The following is an 18,866-nucleotide window of genomic DNA, read 5'->3' as shown; positions in this document are numbered from 1 at the left end:
TTCAGTACATGCAACCGACTGCTTAACATACTCTTAACAGTTGTGGCCTGTGACCTATTCTTTGCTGTGGTATGCTGGAGAGCAAGCATCAGTGTTGGAAAAAACAAAAAAGATTAGCCTGCACACCATGGAGTTAGAAACAGAAGGGAGGATAAACTGAAGTCTAAACAATCATCCACATCCTCTCAAGGTGCAAGATGGGGTGTCTGAGGCGCTCTTTTGTGTCAACAGCCATCAGACTGTGTAATGCTACCTGTCCAATCCTGCCTCCACTAACTAGGAGAGTACTGAAGAACGCTGCCGGCACTGTGAACGCAAACTTCACCAGATTGCTATTCGCATGTCTAATTATGCTTTTTGTTTGCATAGTTTTGTGTCTTGTATTTGTTTCTTAAGTTTCTCTGTGTATGAGTTGGCACGCTGTAGTACTGTTGTATGATCATAATATATATAACCTGATAACTCTGTATGTATGTATGTATGTATGTATGTATGTATGTATGTCTTTTTGGTTTTGTTATGTTTTGTTTGGGTGGTTATGTATGGGTGTTATTGTGCTACTATATCATATCTCTGTTTGGTTTTCATTTGCACTTAGCTGACAGAGTCCTCCTGGGACAGAGTTCTGTCATGTGAAGAAAGGATATGCAGTTCAACAACAAAATTAAACAGTCAGTCTAAATGGGATCCAGCACTCTGGCAAAATGACAATTTGTTCTGTTGAAGCAGTATTTTCTGTGTCACCACCTTTGGGGAATGGACTCTCGGCGACTCTGGCACTGATATACCTTCCATGTCCTTCAAGCAGGAGTTGTTAGCCTGTGGCTCTGCCTCTGTCTGAACCCCACTGTCTACATAAACTCTGAAAAAAAGTGCAGTGGTTACTCAAAAAACTGCTCCTTCTAACTTTTGACATGCTCAAAGTTGGATTTGCAGCACTTCTACCTCAAGCTGGCTATTGTACATGACCGGCTGCTGACTTGAGGACATTTTCTCTTTTCTTGAGAATTAATCTCCCTTTGGAGTGATGACAAACGATTGAGGTCGATTGTTAGAGAAACCCTTAAATGGCTCAAATGTTTGCCATGCTTCAATTTAAGATACACACGTGAATCCGCACACACTCTGAGACACACACATAGCAGGCACACACACACACGCACACACTCAGACTACACGTTCTGTCAGCAAAATGCATTCACGTTTTGGTATTTGCTGAAATGCTGACTTGAATGAAAATATTGTGCTTCTAAAATCCGGCGACGTGCTTCAAAAATCAAGCTGAAAATGCAAACCTGCTGAAATATGCAGCTGCCAGGAAACATGACATTGCCCAAAACTGTTGACTGCAAATTCAGGTGCTCTCTATTAGGATTCATGCAATACACTGTCAATATGTGTGCATGATTAGCTCACACAGCCTTTTTCCTTGAGATGGTTAAGTTAACCAACATGATACATTAAGAGAATCTAAATTTCTCCTGCTAGCATTTCATGCAGTGAACAGACGTATAACACGTCAGCGTCCGTAAGAAAAGATGCTTTAAGATTATAGCTTGCATACTGTTGTTTTGTGTTGTTTTGAGTATGTTTTTACTTTTAGAATAGCATCCAACTCAGGCTTTCACACAGTTGGGAAACATTACACAGGGCTTTTTTCAGAGCTAACCCTCCACCTTGGAAGTAGTAAGCTACTTAGCCTGGCTAGCGACTGCTGTTCAGACAGCAGATAAAGACACAATTGTTTTTATTTTTGGAAAGCCTAAAAAACAGACAACATTCTCCAAACATTTTTTATGTTTAATATCCCTCTTTCTACAGCCATTGCCATCCTGGGGAGCAGTTTAGCGAAAAGGTAATTGGACTAAATTTGCACCATTATTCTCCATAATTTCAGTTTTGGCAAACTTTACTTCCCTTCAAAGGTCCAATATGTAGAATTTAGTGGCATCTAGCGGTGTAGTTGCAGATTGCTACTCCCTCGCTTCACCCTCCCTTGCACAAAGGAACAACAGTGGTCCCAAAATATACAAAAAATGTGAACAGCCCTATCTAGAGCCAGTGTTTGGTTTGTCTGTTCTGGACTACTGTAGAAACATGGCAGCTTAACATGGTGGACTCCATGGAAGGTGACCCACGGTGTAAAAATACACTTTACACTAATGAAAACATATCTAAACGTATTATATTCCAACAAACAAACTGAATTCGAAAGAACCCTAGAACGTGCTCTGTCTGACTTCTTTAATAAATCTGCTGATGCTACCTTGTCTTCTTTATTGTATCCCCGATAAACATCTTAAGAGATGCACCAGTAAGCAGAGATCCTGTGATTCTCATCTCTGAAGCCGCTAATGTACGATCCTTCAAGCTCACTCCACCAGGCAGGCAGCCAGAGAGGAGCATCGAGACAGAAAGCTGCTAATTACTAAGTTCATGGGGCGGATAAAGCTGCGACAGACTTTAAATATCAATAAGTATGTGCTGCACATCTGCTGACTGCCTTTCAGCGGGTCTGATTGGACTCAGCCTTATCTCAATTCAAGCAGATGGTGGCAGTTTATTTTAAGTGCGCTTGATACAGACGTGCAGAACGCTATGGAAGGGCACAGGGTCGGTGAAAGAAACAAAACACAACAAATACTGCTCCAACTGTGCTGCACTGATAGCGCATTCATGCTTATTTCCCAGAAGATCAACGTTATCTCTTAGTGTTTGTTTATCCTTTATGGCCACGGTGCAAAAACTGATCAGAATCAACAATGTTAATGGACAAGTACATCATTAAATTTGAATTTTGTCTTCTTGTCATCAGATACAAAAGATCATAGATAGAGCAACTCCAGTGGTGCTTCACCAGAACATAGGAAGAATATTACTTCTTAATGTACCAGACAGGGTAGTTATTAAATATAATTTGGTGCCAGGGTTAACATTAGAATAAACATAACGCATTGTGGAAATAATGTTAATAAAAAGTCTCAGCAATCCAATGGTCTCCTGTTAAGTTCTGGTTAAAGAGATATACATTACATGTGTTAGCTGATCGGCTTTTTTGTGCCAGTATTTTGACTCACTTTGTTTTTAATTCAATTCTCCTGCGTGGACATTAAAAGCTACTGTAGCTTGTGTCCTTTTGAGTAATCACAGTATCCTGTGATTTTTCTTTGACCAGAGGACACTAGTCCTGGATTTCACCTTGAACAAATTCAATAGAAGTTTATGGACCCCGGGGTGAAAATGGGCCCACAGTGCTCCAGTTGAAAGTAGGACAGATTACCGCAGGGAGCCTGATCTGGGCTGGATGGTGCCCCGCAGGTAGAAATTCTCATGAAGCCGCTGGCTCTGCCAGCTGCGGCTGTGTGAGTTTTAATAGACAGTGACAGCCAGCGGGAGAATTTGCCTGTTGGGCCGCCAGTCGTGGCCTAAATGTACTTTGTCACAATAAAGATGATTTATTTAAAGACCACACAGTGCAAGGCGGGGGCAGCATTTTAAGCCATCATGGAAATTAGGCCTTCACTCTCCACCGTTTTGTTTCCAGTGGAGGGAGCTAAGCGGAGCTGTCAATGGCAGTTTTAATGGATGCTAATTCATCCTCCAGAGCTCATCATAAATGCCTCGTTCTTCTGCCTGTTGTGTAAGCAATGAATGGCATCATCATTACTGCAAAAGCACAGTGCAGTAACCACTTCTGTTTTATGACTCAGAAAGCTGTGTGCTCCATGCTATTATGGAGTGGAAAACGTACCATTCAGTTTTCATTATTTGACAATGTGTTTTGCAGGCTTAACAGCAAAACCCAGTCGGAAAACAGTTTTTAGCATTGCTTTGCTTAATCCTGCCTATTTGATTAAACAGTTTCCTCTGACTGATTGCTATTCTACAAATAGAAAGATTACTGTTGGTTAAAGATAGAGTGAGTGGGATTTTGTGATTTGCACCTAGTATATAATACTCTGGGCAGTGCTGACAGTAGTGAATTCAAATGGAAAAACAGTTCATTATGTAATATGAATATGAACAGTATACCGGGAGTTGTGTTGGTTTAATATGTCGTCTGCTCTTGTAATTGTAATAACACTACATATATTATCAGTGGTAGTAACACAATACCCTAAGTGCCCAAAATACTCATTATATCTTATATAATAGAATGTTTTTACAAGGGTGTGTTGTAAAATGTAATGTAATAGAAGCTTATTAGTCAGTGCTTACTCAGATTGTTAGAATTACACTATAGGCTCAGATTCAGATGTATGATGTGTAGATGCCCTGATGTCAACACCAGACATTATATAAACACATTAGCAGATTTGTGGTTTCCCAAAGGGCGGACATTCAATTTTTAACTCTACACAAGTCTGGACCGCTGGAGCATTTCATGAGCTGGAAACCTCCCAAAACAAATCACACTATTACAGTGGCTTTTTATTAAAATGAAAGTTAAATAACTCACACAATCATTCTTTCCCCTTCCCTAAAATCAAGACAATCCTTTGATGAGGGGCTCTCAACACAATATAGTAACATTAAACACAAAGGAAAATAATGTTTGTACCTGTATACATTTACAGTTACATATGAATTTAAAGCCTATCTAGAGTCTGGGTTTGGTTTGTCCGTCCTGGGCTACTGTATCAACATGGCGGACTCTGTAGAAGAGTTTGGGCTGAGAATCAAAGCTCTAATGTAATGTAAAGTGTATGACCTATAATAATGTGAAAAATATTCCCTCAGAATCAAAACAGTCTTCATTTTCCTCCAGTTTTTTGTCTGCATTTTGTCTCACTATACATTGTGCTTACACCACAATGTCTCTCACCGACTGAATTCCCTCCCATGCCTAAATAAGTCTCCAGTGATGCATAATTCATTAAACATATTTTGATGGTAATAGTATAGCAAAATATTTTGAATGCTTTTCACATTTAAATCAGTGAAAAGAAAAAAAAAAAAATTCAGTTGTTAATGTCACAAAGCATTAACACCAAACAGGGATAGCTCATCAGGGGATGTTGGTAGGTGTCAGAAATGAGAGCGTGCCTCCACACCGCCCAGACTGAAGACAGAGAATTTGGCTCAGAAAGATCATCCCGGGGAAATGCATTCACCATGAAAGGAGCCACAGCAGCCTTTCCTCTGATGCTTTCGCCCCGATTCGCCGCTATGAAAGCTTCTCATTCCCCCCCTTTTTTAACCACCCTTTATGAAAAGATGCCATTTCCTTCACTCTGCGATTGCTCTGATGTTGAGTCACCCAGAGACTAATCCTGGAAATAATAGAGATTAAGCTTCCCCCCAGTTTTTTCAAGGTGCTATAATTTCTGCAGCTCATAATCTTTTATCCCTTCTCAATATGGGAAGGTTGGCTGCTATGACCTACACTCCCAGCCTCCATGGCGGAGCTATCTTCCTGCATAGAAAAGACACAGTACACAATACAGATTAGAGAGCAGGAACTGGCTTGTTTTTAAAAGGTGGAATTACTTTCATAGCAGCAAGAATGAAGAGAAAATCAAAAGTGACATGAGCACAACTCCCGGCTCAGTTGACTGTTTGCTGAACCCCCCGCCAAGAGCAAAAGTGTAATGGATTAACCAGTGTCTGTCTGCTCTAACCTGCTATACTTACCGTGTCCGGCTTATTGGCTTACCTACAGTAGTAACTGTGTGGGGTTTTTTTGGCAAATGAATTATACTTAACATTAACGCTGGCAACCAACATTAAGGGTCTGGTGTGTAGGATTTAGTGGCATCTAGCAGTGTAGTTGCAGATTGCTACTCCCTCGCTTCACCCTCTCAAGCACAAACGAACTACAGTGATCCCAAAATACGCAAAAAAAAACGCCCCTATCTACAGTCAGTGTTTGGTTCGTCCAAACCCCCCTTTGTATGTGAGGTTATCTTCTTAAATGGTAAACTAAATCCCTCTACTCAACCTTTGTATTTTAGGTTATGGGTACAGTAATTGAGTTCATGAGTTCGAGTTCATGCAGCTCTAAAAGTGATGAGTGACTATTTATAAAAACTAATCAAGGCCTGCTGGTTAACACATTCCCAGCATGATTTGATGAATCCAATATAACCAGAGCTTTAGTCCGTCTTGAAGCTTTTGTGACACCAGACGGATAACTTGAAAGGGAAAGTCTCGTCAGAGCCATGTTCCTCTTGTCGCCTGGTGTTGTTCAAATTCTCACAGATGATGGCAGTTTCTAGTTTGTTCAGCGCAAAATGCAGTTAATTAAACGTCTCGCCTTGCTGTGTTTTGTGAATATATGCGTAGGAGATTAATGAGATCAATTTCAGATTTGTGTAGGAGAGGGAATCAATGTCCCCAAAAGTCATACTGACAGGCAGATTAAGCACATCAGCCTGGCGGAGAGAGAAAAAAACAACCTCTCATCTGCCTGTGGTTGTCTCTCTCTGTCTCTCTTTTCATTTATTCGCTACTCTGTCGTTCGCTCTCCATTCAGTGTAACGCAATTCAATACACTTTATTGGCATCAGTGGTACATGAACGGTCCTGGTGGAGCATTTAAATGAAATTGGAATTCATCAAAAAGAAAATCAAATAAGTAAACACATTATTTCCGCGTGTTTGCTGTGCATGTGTGTTTTTTTCCAGGGAGATCTGTGGTGCACATTACATATTCAGGATCAAATAAACAGTAATAATCAGCTTTAATCCCTCCTCTCATTTCAAATTCTACTCTAAATAGTGCATGGTATGCTGGAGTGCCTGTAAATCACTGAATAAACACAATATAAACAGTGCTAAAACAAGACAAGACAGCAAGTAATACAATGTGTATTTGATAAAGATTAGGTAACCACTTGTTTTTATTAGGTTTCTGACATTTTTGGATGTTTTTCAGTGATTTAATACTAATAGGCCGTCCTGTTTTTACTCCGCTCAACATTGGACTTTTCAAGCCTGCCTGTAGCCTTCCTTCTTTTGGTAGCCAGGACTTGTTTGTCCTTTCTCTGAAGTGATTCTGGCTGTATGTTTTGGTCACATCAGTCTCTCTGTAGTGAAGGGGTATAACTGCCAATTTTGATTCATGGCTTTCAATCAGATAGAAATTCAGTTTTCATTGTGTTTGCTATTCAGTGTTCCAGACAGGTAGTTTAAGTTTGTTCAATTTTGTATCTCTCTGGTTTGAGATTGTGCTGCAAGTGCTTGTCTGAGTTGAATCCCTCAATGGCGCGTTGGAGCCATTTGGTTGGTCAGTCTGTTGACCAGCCGAGGGAATGAGGTCTTTTAGTGGTTCATCTTTTTTATTGGTACGATTCCCAGAAGGGAAAATTTCAGTTTGACGGATCCACAACCGTAGGTTAGCAGTGTGGCTCTAGGTATGGCAACATGGTCCACCACTTTGGTTCAGACTTAAATATCTCAACTATCAGATGGATTGGCATTCATGCCCCCCTCAGAAGGAGCGTAATAACTTTGGTTGTTCCTTGACTTTCCATCTAACGCGAGTGAACATGATGATTTGTCCAATAGTTTGGTTTATGACCAATCATATTCCCATCATCTCCAGCTGTACTTTGTATTTGGCGCTTATGAAGAAATGTTAAGGTCATGGTAAAGATTATACCTACTAAACATTAGCTACTTGTTAGTATGCTGGTGTTAGCATTTAGCTACAGCCTCACAGAGCTGCTACCATGTCTGTAGTCGTGTATAATATTTAAAAATACATTTTCATCTTTCACTTCCATATAAGGCATCTGTTTGGATGACTTTGGATCTGATTTTAAAACAAATTCTGGCAAGCTTTTATCTTTTGCCATATTTGCTGCCAGAAAAAAAGTAACCTGCAGCATTTGTAGCTGCAGGCAATAATAAAACAAGATATGCTGCGGTGTGTTACTTCCACTGTTTCCCAAAGTAAGCACCGGGTCACCTGCATGGAACAACTCAACATCTTTGATCGCTCTCTAGCACTTTCTTTTTTATATGATTCCTAAAATCATTAGCCTGTTTGTGAGCATGTTTTGAATCTGCAAAGGTTTTTCCTTTCCCCTTCCCCTCCCACTGTTATGGCTCTCTGCTGTGCACAGGCTTTAAGACGTGCCTCATCTCCAGAGATTAAACCTGAAATCCAGGGGTGAAAGAAGCAGGAAATTGGGGAAATTTGCTTACTTGTTGCTCTGCTTTTCAGTACTATGAAATAACATCATCAGACTCCAAGACTGACTGCATTCACTCCCATTAGTATTTAGAGAAAATGTTCAGGAGCTCATGAACAATTCACTTTATGATAATCTGTTATGTTTTGGTGATGTGATAAAAATGTATTTATTTTTCTTCTTCAGTATGGGTAAACATGTACATTCCTCGCATATCTTTCCTAAATCCAAAGTTAGTGAGTCATCTCTCTTCATCCTCCAGTTGTCATCTGGTATGTTAATACCTCTGGCATCATCAGTCAATTTCATTCAGTTTTTCTATGCAGAAGGTTACTCCTACCAGCCAATGATCCCTTCAGCCCTCATCAAACTCCTCTTGACATTTTCCATCCCGCTAAGGCCAAACCTCCCCTCCACCCCCAATAACAGCAATTTTAAATCCATACCAACTCAAGGTCTGTCTTTCAAATGGAAGAAAAGCACTTGATATTGTATTGTAGTGAAAAGACAGCTATTTGCAATGTGCCATCGCACATTTTGGTGTTTTTTGACCTCAAGATATTTTGATAAAATTAATGTGGAGTTTTATCAGTAAAATACTAAAAAATACTTCACTGTCAACTTGGAGGAAAGTTTGCTTTTTAGCTGAAAATTTCCTTTGTAACCAACAGGTATTCAAGTGAAATCCTTATAATTTAGTTTAGTTATCGAATGTCATTCAGGAAAATGTAAGAAGCAGATACTGTATGTTGTCATGTTTTGATATGGACTTACTGGAAATAACTATAAAGAGAATCTACACAGTTATGTACAGGCCTGTAAAAACGAATAGTATATGTATAAGTATATAAGATACTGAATAATAGTAGTAAAAATGAAACAATTTAAAGTTATGATTTGACATGGCAAGTTCAAAAAACACCAAAAACTCCAGCTCCATTTCTTACTTATATTCATTTTAACTTGTCATTTACACATGACCTTTTCACTTAACAGACCTCAGGACTTTCAGCATACAGGCATTACAAACATTCTGTAATCGCCATGTTTATGTAAGACACTGCATTTTAATGTGAGCACACTGATGTTTACTTTGGGTCTAGACAAAGGTCAGTGCCGCGGTGTTCTTTAAAGCATGAGCAGTCTGAACGCATTCAACCAAAATTAACCATGATGAGATGAGAGGTCATGTGGAGGGAGATTTCAGAGGAGAATGTGATGGTGAAATTTCTGTGGGATTCATCAAAACAAACACTGCGGAGCTAAAGTATGCAAGAAGACAGAACATTGGTGAGCAACAAAAGGCGAATCTCTCACCTCCGGCTGTAAAAACCTTACAATCCTTTTCTCTTTATGCTGACTGACCCATTTGCAGGATCTGAGAAGGAACAAAACCACACAATTACACACACTATTGGTGGGTTTAAAGGCTAGAGACATTTGTCAAGATAAACTATGGACTTGTAAAACAGGAAAGGCCACACAAAGCCTCTCATCATTCATCCCCTGCTATTACTGAAGTCATTAAAGCTTTACTGAGTGAATCATTCACTGTGGGAATGGGTCTTGGTGTCATATGGCGTGTGCTAAACTCTGTCTTTAACCTTGTGTGTGCATAAGGTTGTGCAGTTTTGATGGCCTCAAATGAAAATGAAGGCTCTCCACAACAGAATTACAACAGGAGTAAAAGAAAACAGTTGTGACAATGATGTGTTCATCCCTGCTGTAGGTGCCCTCTCCCAGAGCCAGGTCCACCCACTCCTGGGCTCCCTGCCTCTGCCAGGTCGACCCCTCCAGCCGCCGACTCACGCCCAGCTGGAGCACTTCCTGCCGCTTAGGGTCAACAGCTCCTCGCCTCTCAGCCTCTTCCCCAATTTCAACACGGTAAGATATATTACACCTCTTATATACGCACATGAGGCTAGTGAGAACTCTAGCCCAAAACACAAGCTTAAAATCTGTTCTGCAAACCCAAGGAAAGATTGACAAATGTTTTGGTTACATCCAATAAACTTTAAGAAGTTTAAGGTGCTAACCATAAATGCCAGTGTCCCTGGTTTGACCACGCTGGAAAATATATAAATATAAATAATTAAAAAATAGATATAAATACATAAAAAACTTGTATTAAGGTCTGAAATTACAATAATTTAATTTTACACTCAACTAAATGTTACTGTAAAGTCAGACTTGACCAAACTGTGTCAGTTGCAGTCAGGTCCACTTGGGGTCAGACATCATTTTGAACATGTTATGGCTTCAGACTAATTAAGTCCAGTTAAGGACACATTAGAACAGACCAACATGCTGTCTGGTCCACTTACTTTGTTGATGGGGTTGATTAAAGGTCTATAGCTCGTTAAAATTGACTAGATAACAAGAACACAAGGCTAAATTAGTGTGTGTGAGTATGTGAAAAGGTAATTGTTCTAAATTTGCAAAATACTAATCAAAGCTCAAAAGGTTTCTAGTCTCTAGTCTATTTAAAAAAGCAACTACAACAGAAATGAAGCTCAAAAAAAGTGATTGTAATCAGCAGTTACCTTGCTTATGTATTTATTATCCTTTGGTCCTCACAGTCCTTTAAATTCTTTATCTGTCGTGGAAACAGACATTCACAACTTGGTTAATGTCCAAGTTGTCCAGAACTTGGCAGCAGAATCACATATATTTTATAAAAAGTCAAAGAGAAGCTAAAATGTGGCATTGCATGCATTTTAAACTGGAAATCTGCCAGTTGTGATGTCTGCCATACCAGCTTAAACAATATGAAAAGTCATGAGATTATTGTCCAAGTTATTTATTGAGGTTGCTCAAAATATATCTTTAAGACAGACTTCTGGCACTTTTTCATAAAGCAAGAATGTCTTACATAAAAAATGTTACTTGAAATCTGCACTTTGTTGCCATGTCATATGGAAAAATAATATCACATCAGGACTGCATTGACAGATTCTGAATATTACTTGGTTCCAGTCAATGGTAGAAATATTGATTTAGACATTTCAAATATTACACTCTCTCACACACACACACACACACACACACACACACACACACACTGTATATATATATATATATATATATATATATATATGTCTGGTCTTCCTCTAAATGATAAAGCTGCAGGCTTTCATCGTCTGCATGTAGCTTTAACCCTTAATGAGACAAGTCAGAGGAACGTGCTAAATGTATCAGGCATTTGAGAGGCTGTGAAAAGATTCCTGTCTGACACCTAATGCTAAAAATATGACTCAACTAACGCAGCTGCACTGGGATTAAAAATATATACAGAAGATTATTTTAAAAGTGTGAATTCAGGACTGTAATTTGACAGTTAGTCACACAAATCAGTGACCTGCAAGGTGGATAATTTGTCTGCATTCAGGGGCTGATCATCAATGGAAAGATACAACTCTATGCTACTAGGAACACAACATGACAACAAAGTCAAATAAACTGTATTTAATTAAAAAGACCATTATGGTACCCACATCGGGTTACATATCCTTACAAGTGGTGTGAGTGACCAGGTATAGAATGCTATTCACCTAAAATATGAATGGTAAAACAAATGTATCAGGATTTATACTAAACAAAGGATTTATTGGGTTTTTTTTAATACTCTAATTGAATAATTTACTTAAATGATTTAATTGGGACATTATGGAAAGGACATTTTTTTTAAGTACTGTACTTAAGTATAACTTCGAGGTACTTGTACTTTACCTGAGTATTGCCATTTTCTGCTACTTTATACATGATGTACACATTAATGCATCAATAATTATTATCCAATAATATAATTTATATTGTTCTGGGCCATGAGTACTTTTATTTTTGCCCCTTAAGTATATTTTGATGCTTTTGTATTTTCACTAGCAAAACATCTCAAATTTGAATGCAGGATTTCTACTTGTAACAGAGTATTTCTGTACTGTGGTATTGCTACTTTTACTCGAGCAGTTTCTAACTGCTTAAAATGTTCTACATATTAGTGTGTTGAATATTGTGAGTGTCAAACATACCTACAATCAATTTTTGGAGAGATCACAGAAAATGAGGGCAGTGTAGAGAGGAGGGATGACACGAAAAACCCCAAATCCTTATTATACTGTAAGGTCAACTAGAGACAGCATGAAGCAGGACTAACATGTTCATGTACGTGCATGTGTGCTTGTGTGTGTTTCTCGTCGTAGATGGACCCAGTGCAGAAGGCAGTGATCAACCACACGTTTGGCGTGGCTCCACCTAAGAAGAAACCCATCATCTCCTGTAACATCTGTCACCTGCGCTTCAACTCCACTGTAAGTCAGACACTCGTTGGGTCGTTCCCCCTGTTATCACTGAGGAAAAATGTTTTGGTTTTCATCTGGTAGAACAAAATTTAGTTTAATTTAATTTCAGTTTTATTTCGATAGAGCCAAATCACAACAGAGTCCTTATAAAATAATTTGCAGAGACCCAACAATTCCCACTGTGAGCAAGCATTTGGCAACACTGGCAGTAAAAACCTTGAGCAGACTCAAACAAAAGCTCAAATAAAGTCTGCAGGAAAGTGGTAAAATACCTTTAACCACTCAGCTATTATCTGCAGAATGTAGTCATTAGTTAAATCACATCAACCTGTGAGGCATTTTTATATGATAAAGTGAAAAGAGAGTGTTGAATCAACATTATCTCACTTTACTCACTGTGAGACCCTCTAACCCTCTTTGAAAGTAAGGTTCATAACCTGTCATCTATAGCTCATCTTTTGATTATTTTTGCAGTCAAGCGTCCACATATTTGCATCACTTTTCATATTTTTGCATCCTATCTGTACAAAAACAATCTTGAAGCGGGGCCATTCTTCATATCAGTCCAATCAGTATATTTATACAGCTTCCTTTTTTTTTCAATCGACCAGTGGCTTCTTAAAAGGGAACCAGTGAGCTAGTTCTGTTGCTTTTTTCTTTTATCACACCTCCCTATTCATATTCATTTGGCTCCCATTCCTATGGAGTTCGTTTATACATATTTGCATTTATATTGTTAGGGGGAACCTGGTGGAATGACAATGACTCTTTTCTGTGTGAATTGTGAAACTTGAAGGAAGCAGGACACTAACGCGAGCCCTTTATGCTACCCTTACTTCCTCATCTGTGTCTTCCGTGCTCTGTCTGTCTTTTCCTCTCTCTGCTCTGTACTTTTGGACATTCAGTGATGTTGTCAGGAGTTTTCTAGCTAACAGGCTCTCTCCTCCTCCCCTCTGTGTTACTTGCAGCTGAACTGAGAGTGCTGGTTGACCCAGGAGTTGGATGCCGGGTTACAGGCAGGTACCAGGTCCCATCAGGGGACTTTCACTGCGCGGCTGGAATTTGCACTTGACAAAGAAAAATTCACTAAAGGAATAGTTCAGAATATTTCAAGTCTTTTCATATTTTATACTCACTTAGTACTTTCTCACTTGCCTGTGTAATACATACAGTAGGTTTCATTTTCACAGAAATGTATATTTATTTGCTTTTTATATTGGACTCAGCTTGCCATTCAAAGATCAACACAATTATGAATACACAGTTCTTATTTAATACAAAGTAAAGTTCAACCAAAGATAACTTGATTTTTAACATGATTTAACAGTAATCTATCATGCTTCATTTCAGTGGTTATTTAAAACATTTACCATGTTACTGTGATTAAGATATATGGTCATAAGTTATAATCATTTTAGGATTTATTCTCTAGGAACCATGAGGTTCTGGACAAACACTGGACAAAAAGGACCTGTATCCGGTAAGATCCAATGGTATACAGGTTTATGGATCTGTACCCAGATCTGTACATCACATCATATTATATAATATCATATCATATAAGGGTAAAAATAAAATCTGTCAAAGATCCAATCTGTGATCTTCTGCATACTGTCCGTATCTTTGACAAATAAAAACATATCCCCACCTTTGATAGTAACCATGTCTCTAGCTAGACTAATAAAAGAAATCGAGTCTGTGAAATGCTAAACTTTATATTTTAAACAGCTGAAACAAATAGAAATTTCAAGACGTTTTTCAATGCTGTAAATTCAGTGGTAATTGAATTTCAGTAGTAAAGTAATATACTACTAATATAGTAGTGTTTAAATTCCTGAATTTGGTATTTAGTTGCACATGAAATTTTAATTATTATGACCATTCTTTGTTTCCACAGTAGAGTGCTTTATTGCACTGAATGTGGACCTAAAAATTGGAAAGCTGGAGCTGTTTGTTCAGCATGAAGACAAAGATGGATGACTGTGAAAATGGGATCTACTGTATATACTACATGACCAGTGTGCATAAAAAAGGAATAGACTTGAACAATTTTCAAATTATTCCTTTAAGGCTGCTAAACTCACTGAAAAAGCATGAAAGATTCAAGCCTGAAGGATAACACATGATATTCTAATTTTGCTGCCCTGGGGAGGACAGTTGTTGCTCACTATGTATGAAGAGTTTGGGCATCAGTGGTGTGAGAATGCATAAAGCTGCTTGAATCAAGGTCAGCGGAGGTCAAGCAGTGCTGACAGTCTCCTCAAGGTGTCTTTAACTGAGGTTTTTTTTTTTTTTTTTGCTGCCCTGGGACACTTATTCTACATGTTATTTTCTCTGTAAGTTACTATGGTGGAACATAGTGAACTCATACTACACTCGTAGTATGCAGATGGGAGCAGATTCCTCCCTCTGACTCAGTTGAAAATCACGCTGAATGGTTAGTGTGCACTGACATTCAACGTAGCCAAAGGCGTTGTACACCCTTTGCTCAGCCTTGTATTTTTGACCCACAGTGGTTACCCTTTCTGTTTGTGTAGCAGCCCAAGCTTTATGCAAAGTGTTGACGGGGGGGGGACTCGTACCCCACCACTCTATGCACAGAGTCGCTAAAAGATCACCTCTGCACATTGAGCTCAGAGGCTGTACTGTGTACAGTGTGTGCCTGGAAACTGGTACGGATAATTTGAGCAATGACAAATTATCTAACAGCCTCGAGTGAAGCGAGATACTTGAACTCAGACTTTCTGTGGATTTAGTGTGTGCATTTGTGTCTTTTAATATACAGAAAGGCACTAGTTTTGCAAAATAAATAAAAATGTTTGCTCTTAAAGGATAAGGCTGGTTATGTTTAATATTTTTCTGATTGTTGACAAATCCCACGAAAAGAACAAAATCAACTTCCCAACCTTGTCTGTTTCCCATTCATACCTATGTAAATATATGAAACATGTTAGAAATACTGTATGTAGTTTCATTTTAAAGGGGCTTAATAACTTCCTAAAACATCTAGGCAGTGTTATTTGTAGCACATTTTACTCAAACAGGAGTAAATAGACCATTTGTTATGGACTACTTTCAGTGAAGGTTTAGTTTTTCACATTTGGTGCTCTAGTGAGTATTTACTAGTATAAGTTTATGTGGTATTATTAAAAATAAATTACAGTGCCCATATTCATTGTAATGAAGGAACAAGAGCAGCAGTGTGGCTCATTTGTGTATTTTAATAGCGTTTGGGAAACAATGGATGCTCTGAGGCACAGGAATGATATATATCAGGCTTTGGCAACACAGACAATACTTTTTAGTACGATCAATTAATTGTTGTTTTTGGTGTTTTCGTGGAATTGGTTGACAATAAGAAAAATATAGAATATCACCGCATCTATCCTTTATGACTTCTGCTTGTTCTGTACTCTTGATATACTGTAAATAGTTTTCTCAAGTTGCTTAAGCTATTTGAACTTTTCACCTTCTGAGAGTAAACCTAACTCAAGGTTCACTCCACAGCTTTTTCTTGAGCTTTCAGCCATCTCTCAGGTCTTCATCTGCAGATGAAGTTTGGTCATTTGAATATTAAACACAATATCTATATAACATCTTGTGTTGTTAAACTGTATTTTATAAGAAAATGAGAAATAAAATAAACGTTATTGCTGTTTGTAGCCTAAAACTAAGTAGTGCATGTCAAATGGAGCAATTTGATATGTGTATGGATTACCTGATAAATGCGTTTCAGTTGTTCTGCTGGTGCACTTCTACTTGCTGGAAGCTTATCTTCGTCTGTAGAGCACATCTCGCTTTATCAACTCCCATCCAGAGCCATTTTGGGATCCCAAATCTGCATGCATCTGTTATCGCACTGCTACAAATGTGTTTTTCTCTCATGGAGGAAGGCGCAGAGGTCATTATGTGTTGCAGAATAACGGACACGGGCCATTTTATGTCAGAACGAATTAGTGGAAAGATGAGCCAGTGTGCTCAGAGGATGGTCATGAGACGCCACGAGTCCAACTGATCCTCATTTGTGCACAACCATGACGACGATGATGATCAAAATGGTGATGTGGCTCTTCTTCCGAGTCAAATGCTCAATCGCACAATTTCTCCCCAACTCCATGGAAGCATGTGAAGCCAAAGAGATGGAGCAGATGGAAAGATTACAGTTTACTGATTTCATGCTGTCCTTCACTAATTTAATCATGTCAGAATTTCTTTTCATATACTATACACTGACTTCCTTCTCTGTTTGTTCTGCTCGTGTGTGCGTATTTATTTGTGTGTGTCATGGTCAGACCCAGGCTGAGGCCCACTACAAAGGTCACAAACATGCTCGCAAGCTAAAGGCCTTGGAGACCCAGAGGAACCGGCAGAAGAGTGGACGCAGTCCGTCCACAACAGGAAAAGACAGAGACCGAGAGAGGGCGATGATGGAAGGAGGAACTGTGCCCACAGACTCGATTTTGAAAGACATAACAGGTATAAATCTTTCTTTTTTTAAAGGCACCCGTCTCTCTCCATCCTCTGAATAATTAGTGGTAATTTGAGAGACATAAGCACTAAGGCTTGGTTGCTGCCACTCAGCTGGCTAATTACCAGCTATTACCTGTCCTGCTATCATTGGCTCTGTCAGATAGGTAATTACACCCATCAAGCAAAGACATTCTGCATGATGAGGAGCCTTAAAGCTCTTAAGAGGAGATGCTATCTGAAGAGGGATGTAGTAGTGTTACTTTCTTTAAAATTGATATTGGTTGTAAATCTGCAGTGACTCAACACAACTCCCACTGAAGTTTCTTTGCTAAATGACATGTCAAAGGGTGTACATTTTCAAAATCAGCGAGGGATCGACCGATGTGCTTTTTTCAGGGCCCATACGGATAACCGATTATTAGTAATCAAGGAAACTGATATTTGGAACCTATATATATTTGCAGTAAAAATACAAATCTTAGTGTCAAAACATAGTTTAACCAGTATTAAGGACATTTACTTAATCACTGTATGCAAGTACAATTTATATTTGATAACTTTAGTAACTAGTTACATAGCATATTCACATTATTTATAAATTATGATATATTATTATAGATTAAGCTACCCAGGAGTATGGAGCAATAGCTCCACATTAGCACTGTCCTTGTGCAGATGATCCAGCTTTTTACTTGTACTGGTGTCAAATATCATTGATGTCAGCCTTTAAAACCTTTCTATTGCAGATATAAACTGCACTGCAGCTTGTTAAAATCCCCAAATTTCCAGACAAAATACCGAGGACATGAGTGACCTTACAGCCCTGGATCCTTTCCATATTCTTAATGTTAAAGCTTTCGCTTCTTCAGCAACACTGCCTACAAAAGAGCTGCTGTAAGAGTAATAACTTTGCTGTCTTTTGCTGTCTTTCACTCATTTGTCACTCGGCTTCTCATTCTGCCAGAGTAAAAAAATTCACCATCTTCCTTTGGCTACTCTGTCTAGCTTTCCTTTTCATTATTGATCTTACTCCTCCTATTTTATTCCAGCACCCATCAATTTCCCTCTAACCACACAATGATAAGCTTGTTACATTCAGTGGTTGCCATGGTTGTTGATTGATGGTGACAGAGGGAGAACAAATGACAGAGAGACAGAGGGAGGAAGAATGATTGAGACGGCATAAAAAATGAGGGAAAAGATATGAAAATGAAGTAATGATAGAGCAGAAAGGAAAAGCAGGTTGATGAGGATAAGGAAAAGTATGACAAGGGAAAAAGAGGTCACACTTTTCATTATGGTATAATAAAAGTAGCTAAACTGAACTTTCTAGCAGAACTGTTACATTTTCAATTTATTTCAACACAACTTTATTTATATAAAAAGTCTGCTATATTACTTAAGCTTAACATTATTTTTTGGTTTGGTCAACATATCCACATTGCTGTTTTTGTCTGCAAATGTGTTTTGAGAGCACAAGTTGTCATATCAATTGTTAAATAACATTAGATAAATATCATATTGTAAAACCAAGTGTAAATGCGTTCATAGTGCAGCTTCTATGTTTACTCATCGTATCCACAGGCCCAAGTACTTCTTCCCAACCTGCACAGCAGCAACCAGAAAACGGCCAGGGAAACTTGCTGGCACCCACTCCTTTCTCGCAGGCTTCATCCACAGACTCCTCCTCCCTCCGCTCACCTCAGCTGTCCCCACAAATCTCCCCTGGCCCTCAGCTTTCTGATCTACCATCAGACAGTTCTTATGTGGAGGTGGGCAGCCCGTCCACTGGTTCAGCCCCACACTCTGACCCTCAGGGGAGCCCCACAGGAGGTGAGGAGGAGGTGGTGAAGGTAGAGGAGGCTAAGGAGGCCAAAAGCAACAAAAAACAACTTCTCCACTGTCCCACGTGCAAAGTGACGGTCAATTCCAGCTCCCAGTTGGAGGCCCACTGTAGTGG

At 39.0% G+C, this 18,866-nt stretch overlaps 1 protein-coding gene across 5 annotated transcripts in view; it reads left to right on the top strand.

The window, feature by feature from the left end:
• The window catches only part of LOC127373163 (zinc finger protein 385B-like), a 72,599-nt gene that overhangs the window by 51,152 nt on the left and 2,581 nt on the right, over window positions 1–18,866 (top strand). For all 5 annotated transcript variants that reach the window (XM_051417346.1, XM_051417349.1, XM_051417348.1 and 2 more), the window contains 4 exons: window positions 9,868–10,022; window positions 12,338–12,445; window positions 16,729–16,912; window positions 18,491–18,865. In XM_051417346.1, coding sequence (XP_051273306.1) covers window positions 9,868–10,022; window positions 12,338–12,445; window positions 16,729–16,912; window positions 18,491–18,865 — 822 coding nt within the window. The remainder of the gene's footprint in view (window positions 1–9,867; window positions 10,023–12,337; window positions 12,446–16,728; window positions 16,913–18,490; window position 18,866) is intronic.

Source organism: Dicentrarchus labrax, unplaced genomic scaffold (assembly GCF_905237075.1).
Source record: "Dicentrarchus labrax unplaced genomic scaffold, dlabrax2021, whole genome shotgun sequence".
NCBI classification, from domain to species: Eukaryota; Metazoa; Chordata; class Actinopteri; family Moronidae; genus Dicentrarchus; species Dicentrarchus labrax.
Note: the sequence above shows the minus strand (reverse complement) of the source record. Positions and strands in the feature narration are given on the sequence as shown.